This window comes from Vollenhovia emeryi, unplaced genomic scaffold (assembly GCF_000949405.1).
Source record: "Vollenhovia emeryi isolate VEMERY1.0 unplaced genomic scaffold, V.emery_V1.0 DF939390.1, whole genome shotgun sequence".
NCBI classification, from domain to species: Eukaryota; Metazoa; Arthropoda; class Insecta; order Hymenoptera; family Formicidae; genus Vollenhovia; species Vollenhovia emeryi.
Window position 1 is genome coordinate 33638 of NW_011966976.1, and position 8017 is coordinate 41654.

The 8017-nt window shown below is 41.1% G+C and overlaps 2 protein-coding genes across 2 annotated transcripts in view; both read right to left on the reverse strand.

Annotated features, from left to right (window-relative positions):
* The window catches only part of LOC105558021 (vitellogenin-2-like), a 3016-nt gene extending 2428 nt beyond the window's left edge, over positions 1-588 (reverse strand). The window contains exon 1 of the mRNA XM_012005507.1: positions 516-588. Coding sequence (XP_011860897.1) covers positions 516-546 — 31 coding nt within the window. The 5' untranslated portion in view covers positions 547-588. The remainder of the gene's footprint in view (positions 1-515) is intronic.
* A 503-nt stretch (positions 589-1091) lies between these two features.
* On the reverse strand, positions 1092-3694 carry LOC105558023. Its single transcript, XM_012005509.1, has 3 exons — positions 3583-3694; positions 2498-3171; positions 1092-1719 (listed from the first exon to the last, which is right to left on the reverse strand). The coding sequence occupies exons 1-3, from the start codon at positions 3611-3613 to the stop codon at positions 1477-1479; spliced, it is 948 nt and encodes a 315-aa protein (XP_011860899.1). The 5' UTR covers positions 3614-3694; the 3' UTR covers positions 1092-1476.
* Positions 3695-8017: the final 4323 nt, after the last annotated feature.

Here is an 8017-nt window from a genome sequence, read left to right on the forward strand (position 1 = left end):
GCCCAATTCGAGCGCGTGGCAAGATGTGACCGCCTGGCGATCGATATTGCTATGCGCACATCTCGCCACGCGCTCGAATTGGGCGGTAGGCCGGCCTAAGACAACGATTTTTAATAATTAATTACTCGTTAACTATTATGAAAATTGCAAAATGGTACAGGACTTTTCCATTCTTCTCGATCCGTTCTACCTTCTCAAAAATTTTGTCGGATATGGAAAGACTCACCCTGTATAAAGTAACATTAGTTGTTGAAAAAAATCTAACTGAGTTGAGTTTAAGTTACGGATGGAGAGAAAGTAACTGTAACTGTAACTTCGTTACAAGTAACGAGTTACTTCCCGACCCTCGCAATAACAGACAAGTAAGCGAAAGCGGTACGGATAAAAATAAATTACGATGTTACGGGACATAATTGTGCGACAAACGTGAATTGTAGTGAAGAGTCGAATTTAAAATATTATTTTCCACTGTCTGCCTTAATAGTTTACCGATAAAACAAATTTTAAGAACGCACTTAGAACAAATGGCAGAATCGTCACCAACATAGCTGATATCTGCTCTTTGACTGATGCTTCTGCCTGTCATCCGGCTGCTCTTTATACTTGATTCATATCCTTGAAATTAATTTCACGGTACCGTTTCCGCTTAGATTCTACAGATACCTTCCGTATTGGTTGTGATAAGACCGTTGCTTTTGTACTTAGGACTACTTTAATAATAGCACGCATCGCACGTGCCAGTAAGGTTTGAATGTAATTGACACATTTGCCATTTGTCCTGTTTTTATCTGCTCTCATTAACGACTGCTTACGTGTATCTTTCAGGCAACTCTGTACAATCCGTAGTAGATGGTACGAAAATTGAATAAACCGATACAAATAAATTATTTAAAAAATAGGAAACAACAACGATGATGACTCCATATTTTACGAGGAATTTTGAAACAATACAATCTCGTTTGCAAATGATATGCATACAAACACATTTACCCAATTAATTCAATAAGTTGTAACTTTTATAATTAGAAGTCAGATCAGTATGGATCGGATATTGATTAAGATTTCGATTAGAAAATATACATAGTTCAATATAAGTTTAATATACACTTTTATTTCCGTTGTCGTTCTTACAGTATCATACAAGTAACAAGTTCACTCTCACGCATCAAAATTTAACGTTTCTGTCGTGATCTCTTCTTATTAATCATTATCAATGTTAATATCAACATCGTACGGTGTAATTTAATATATAATTATCTTAGATGTCATCCACACGCAGCGTAATACTCGCAACATATTCGACATGTTCAATGTGAAAATGCAATGTTGCACAATTCGTAGCCATCTGAGTTAACATAGTAAAGGGGAAAATAAATCAGAATAAGTCACTTTGCGACAAGTGAATTTGTTCATTTCGCCTTTCAAGCGTTTGTCTGTTTGTACACCATCTAGCACCGATAAAAAAAACCCCCCCATTTAATTATCTTCCTCGGACGAGTCGTCAATTAGCCATCTGCCTATGAAGATACTGGCGGGCTCGGCTTCTTTCACCGCTGGCGGTTCGCTCCTCGCAGCTTGAATCGACTCGAGCCTGAGCCGTACGTTCTCGTAAAGGGTCGTTGTCACCCCAGCCTCAGTTATTTTGCTCGTCGTAATCACGTTCGATGTACCCGATACGAATTCTGTCGACGTTATTATAATATGGCCATCCGACAAGCTCTGTGGTAAGAGAAAATGAGAATGGACTCAGTTATTACAGCGTGTAATAATGTCTTAAACACTGTATGATGTACGAGGGTGAGTCAAAAATTATCTGCACTTTTCGTTCTACAATTTATTTACACAAAAATAGGGGTTCAATGTATACATCATTTTTCAACATAGTCTCCTCCCTTGGCAATGCACTTAGTCCAGCGGTCCACAAGCTTGCGTATTCCTTCCAAGAAGAAGGTTTTCGATTGGTCGCAAAGCCACTTTTGCATCGCTTCCTGCACGTCTACGTCTGTAGAAAATTGGCGACCTCGCAAAGCATCCTTGAGCGGCCCAAACAGATGAAAGTCGGAGGGAGCAAGATCTGGGCTGCAGGAAGCGGTGCAAAAGTGGCTTCGCGACCAATCGAGAACCTTCTTGGAAGGAATACGCAAGCTTGTGGACGGCTAGACCAAGTGCATTGCCAAGGGAGGAGACTATGTTGAAAAATGGTGTACACATTGAACCCCTATTTTTGTGTAAATAAATTGTAGAACGAAAAGTGCAGATAAGTTTTGACTCACCCTCGTATTTGAATTGAACTGTATTTTAATTTAAATTTCTATTGAGTTGAAATCAATTTCAAAGGTATTAGAAGATTTATTAGGACGCATATTACGTATTCGCGATGTTAATCATCGGTTAGAGTTGAGCACAGCGGTCTTTATGCGAACAACAGAGAGGCGATAAGTTTCCAAGAAATGAAGGCAAAAATAAATGTACCTAAGCGGCAGGTAAATGTGCTTACAATGTCAGATATAATGTCGCTCTCTTCCCTGAAGCTCTCGGCACTGCCGAAGAAATACGGCACCTTATGCGCACACATATGCAGGTTCCTGATCTTCCGTATTTGCACTAACTTGCCGTCCTTTAGGCCGAAGACCGGCCTGAGCGCGTAACTCGGCCTCGTGTACAACGGACGTGCCACGAGCTTCTTGTCGACCTTAAAGGTAGTGTAACACTCGCCCTGGGTGAAGTTCTCCATCCTGTCGAAGGAAATGTCGTTCCCGGTGCCGTCGATGATGGCACCTATGCTCAACTGGCCGACGATCATGCGAATCATATCGAGCTCGCGCGGCTGAATGTTCTCGTTCACCACCAAGCCATCCAGCCCGCGCTTGTTGAACTTGATCTCAAACTGATCCTCATTGATTTCGTAGGCCGGCTGCCGGTTTATCGGGCCGACCGGCACCACCGATTCCGACGGGTCCAGGCTGTCGACTACGAAGCTGTTCGCCTTGGAGTCCTCGAAGTGGCAGCTCAGCGTGTGGCCACCCTTCGGCTGACAGATCAGCTTCGACACCAGGTTCAACCGCACGCTACCATAGATGCCCTCCTCTGGGATCGCCGTGCAGTTCACCTGGACCTGGAACGCGTACTCCGGCCCGTGTTCCCATTGCTCGTCCGCAGTGAGATGCGCGGCTAAGGGAAAAAAGGGTCATTATGTCATTGCGCGCACTGGACAAGTTACGGTAGGTGATCGGGCGGTGTATTGTTCGACCGCCAGTACGACTGAATGAACCGGTTAAGCCTGAATGGACCTACATTACTGTCGTGTACTGCCGGTGACGTCAAACTGACCGGCGTCTACCGGTTAAATATCGCGGTTACCCAATGTTTTTCGTGTTTCTGATGTTCGGTTACGCGATCGCTCGTCCCGTTCGCGACACGCGCCGACTCGGACGCCTGTCATTCCGGCTATCGGTACTTACGATGGGACACCCTTCGGCGAAACGAGAATCAATTACTAAGTACCGGAAACAGCGGACGTGACTCGAGTCGAGTTGATCTTCGTGTCGCTATCCAGGTGTCACAACAATTCCGAGATCTCACCTAAAAAGAACGGTATCACTACCACGTTCATGGTGACACTGTGCAACGTTGATCTACTTTAATGGAGTTACTGATGTTCAGGCTGCTCTTATACGAGCGGCTAAACTGCACTACTGACCTCTTCTTACGATTAGCGAGCTCCAATTCATCCAAACCCGTTCCCTATTTGTCACGGGAAAATAATGCGTAAGGATAACTTCTTCGGGGATCAGGGGTGGCGTAGCGTGCGGACAGGAAATAAATAACGATTTACGGATTTAATTGTTCGTCGGCGGGATAGAATAAGCTCCATTTTCAAGCGTTTAAACTAATACGGAGCGCAATTATCCACGCGTTTGTCACGCATTTCTTTCGTATGACCCACTCAAATTCGAAGAGGAGACGAATCTGACGAATAACGAACCTGAGTCGTTTAAATAAACTACACCAAAGCAATATTAAGTTTCCAAGTCGCGTTTCAAAATCAGCGTCCTGATAGTCGATGAAGCTTGCAAGAGCCAAACTTCCCAGACAGCACACATAGTTCTATGAACGTTCTTTTGGAGTGCAAATATTCTTAACTTCAGAACATTCCAATCGAATATTCTATAAATATATGTAGATTATTACAATTAGAAATCATATTCATAACAAAGAAGAACGTTTTCAGAATATTCGTCGAGAATGTCTTTGGAGTATTCGCTCGGAATAATTTTTTAACATTTAATGACGTCTTAAAGATGTCTTTTAGACGTGCGTGCTGTACGGGACATAACCGACACGCTATATTCGATAGATTATTCTATTCACATTCGAGAAGGATTTATTGTAGTGCCAGTCGAATGGTCCACGAACATAAGATAAATGTATAAGAATGACTGATGGAATGTTCCAAATATTCTTGAAGAATATTCTTCAAATGTTCATAGGAGTGTCTTGTGCTATCTGGGTTTTAAAACAGCGTGCCATAAATCAGTTATTGCGAAGTAAATCTTGATGTCGATCATTTTGCGACGTAAAATTCGTCACTTTAATGTCGCATTGACGTTTTTATGATTAACTTGTTCTACTTGGGTTGCACAAATTACGTTGCAGACAGAAACGATGAATCACAACGAGAAATCGAACAGCCAGGAGACTCACTTGAATTATTAATTGTTTAACGTTTCTTATTACAGTCTCTTAATGTTCTGAAATCACCGACGCAATTTGTCCGCGGTACGATCGAAGAAATTAATCCCGCGTCCAGCAAAACCACATCTGACCACACGGGAGAAATAAGACGCCTATATTGTACCTTTCCGCATTCACGAACTAAGGGCTCGTGGTTTTGACAAAAGTACGCTGTGTACAAGAAAATATCCCACACACGTACGCGAGGAGAAAAGATGGCGCACTAAGATTTCCCCCGTTAGATTTTAATCTGCCCTTCGTGGATGATCGCTGACACTGACAATAGACAGTGATGAGTCTTAATCGAATAATCGAGTGGACCTAACTGACCTAGGAGAAACGGCACTCTAACGGAATCTATCGCGACGATCACCGCGCAGCGGGACAATTCAGGCCTCGTTCCCGAAGAAACGGCGTTTGCAGCGCGACGTCGGATATAGGTATTTTAATACAGGCGGGTGTTTAAATATCCCCGCGGCGCAACGGTATATCGTGGGATTATGTCGGACGGCGCGGTTGACCGAAAAGCGACGGAGCGGCCGAACGAAATGGCATTTTGGTTGGCGGACAATTTCTTCCACTATCTCGTTGAATGATTCAGCCGCGTGCTATCAATCAAAGAGTTTAATGAACCGGCGCGTCGGCAGTACTGCGCGTCTATCGCTGCATTGATAATGCGCGTACACATTCTGCGTTGTATGAAAAGACAAAAGCCCCGATAACGAATGATGTAGGGTAAGTGCAGCTACAAAATTAGGCTCGCGAGCTCTTGTTGTTGGAATGGAGTGCGCGTGCCCCATAACGTGCCTCATAAGACCCGTCGCGTCATAATTGAGACGTAAAATATTTGAACGGCCGATACAACGGAGTGCGTTTATTGACCCAAGGTCATTGTAATGATTCCATAAGCGACGAAGTGCGCTCGACATGCGCGGTCTGCGGGCGATTTAGCGAAAGCAAACGTTGATACAGCAAATCCTGCGCGCTAACGTAGGCTTCGGATGCAACGCACTTCTTCCGCCGCGGGTTCTTGAATTAGAAGTTCACCCGACGAATTGTCTGCAGAGACGATTTGTCGTACTGACCGACGCATCTGGGCGAGCAACGTAGATGCAAGAACTTGCGCCGTCCACAAAATTTGAAAATACAATTTGTCTCGCGGCTGATACTCGAGCGTATATGAAACCGGAGATCTCGCGGATCGGGTGACGTAATTTTGCCATTAACGCACGGATAAGACAAGGATCTCGTTTGTGTCATTAAAGTAGGTAAAATGACCGGTGAGATGTGACGTACAAGTTAGCATAAATTAGCATACGCCGCCTAAGCTCTCAGCTTGAAGATCGTCGAAGCAAAGTTTTTCATTTCAGTCAGTTTGCTATTTAGGTTCACTTTTTCTACGTATGTGCAATCACTGTTGCACAAAAATTGTAGACAACGGATATATTTGTGTTAAATTATTTATATCGTTACAGGTACACGTTGTATTTCTATGATTAAGGAGAATTAGAAACCGAGAATTCGAAATAGAGAATTGGATTAAGATTTGAACTCTTTTGTAAATAATGTCAGGATGTGAAATTTCTTTTTTACATTTTTTTATCGGTCAGTATCCAACTTTTAAATAGAACTAATACGGCCATCTAGCAATACAATTCTGAAACTGGAAGCATGTGTGCATTCTTCTCGGACGATAAGATCATGTTACGCGGTTTTAAGAAATCGAGTACGCAACGTTAATTACATTAATTACATTAGGGCCGGTATTCATAGTCAAATCTTATATTCAAGGCCGTCTTAAGATCATCTTTCGACACTCCAAGGCCAATGAGATGTTCCATACAGTATCCTTAGATAAATTCAAGACGGTCTTGAACATAAGATATGAACCGGCCTAGGAATTTAGGCACAGGTGGAACACATACACATTTCCACACTGAGAAAAATGCCCGATTAAATACAATCGGATAATCCAATTCCATAATAACAAACGTATATGTCTAATTCGAAATATGATCGGTTTTTCAATCAAACTTCATCGGTTGTATCCATAATTTAATTGGTTTATCCGGTGGAGATTTTTTTTAGCGCATGTATGTGTATGCAAAATGTATAAATGTATTGATATGTGCACAAATTCGTGTGGGAATTAAGGCATCGGTGATTCCTAGCGTATGTACATCAGAAATTGTGTATTTTTTTCACGAAAAAAAGAAACAGGAGAAACTTTGTCTGACCTGAGCAGATGCGTCCTGTGGGATTAATCTTTCGTGATCGCCAACGTTGACGAAAATTAAACATAATGATTTGTGATAGTATTATCTCGAATACATTTTCTATTTTGCAAAATGGGTAAGAGTTAACGTACACGAAAGAAAAATTAAGATGTATTTGATAAATCGACAACTTAATACATGCATTCTATGCATTTTTATTAATCAACTAGAACAACACAAGCGCGCGCGAAGCGCGCGCCATTGTTATTCCACATTATATTAGAACATTAAAATATTATATTGCGCACGCCACTTAACATTATTCTCTTCTTTTGCGTTTTCTATCATTTTTACTAAATTTCACTTTTAGTCACTATCACTATCATTTTCATTCATTCTATATCACGTTCCTTTTAAATAAATCTCAAAATCTGGCTTATTCAAAATTATTCTCTCTTATCCTGATAATTTTTATTTATTTAACTTTGTTTTTACTATACACTTTTATCTTCAACTATTCTTTTGCATTAGATCCCATCCTATCATTGTCTTACATTTTTTATAACATATCAAAAAGTCTAGCTTATTCAATATAATTCTTTCTTATCTAGATAGGTTTTATTTATTTGATTTTATTTTTAATTTAAAGGAAAAAATCAACTATGTGAGCCTTTTACCATGAGAAATGGATTACCAACTGCAATTTTAGTTCACCGAACGGCACAAGAGGGCAGCTGTTTAGATCTTAGGGATGCTGCAGGCAAGTTGAAAACTTGTTCCACTTACAGATATCACGCGGAGAAAAATAATAATAAATTAAAAATATCGCTTTATAAGTAATTGTGGTTAGGCTTCACATGCTGATATTTTTAATTTCTCTTCGTTTTTTATATAAAGTCGTGAACCCCCCGCTTTGTTTTTACGCGTACTGTAATCGCGTGGAAGAATTTTGTAATTTTATAAAGCCAAATTCAAATTGCTCACGATTAAAAAATCGAAAATTTCAAATATCAATATCTTTCTCATTAGACTTCTGACCCGAGTGTTTCAAGTATAAAAACGTTCTG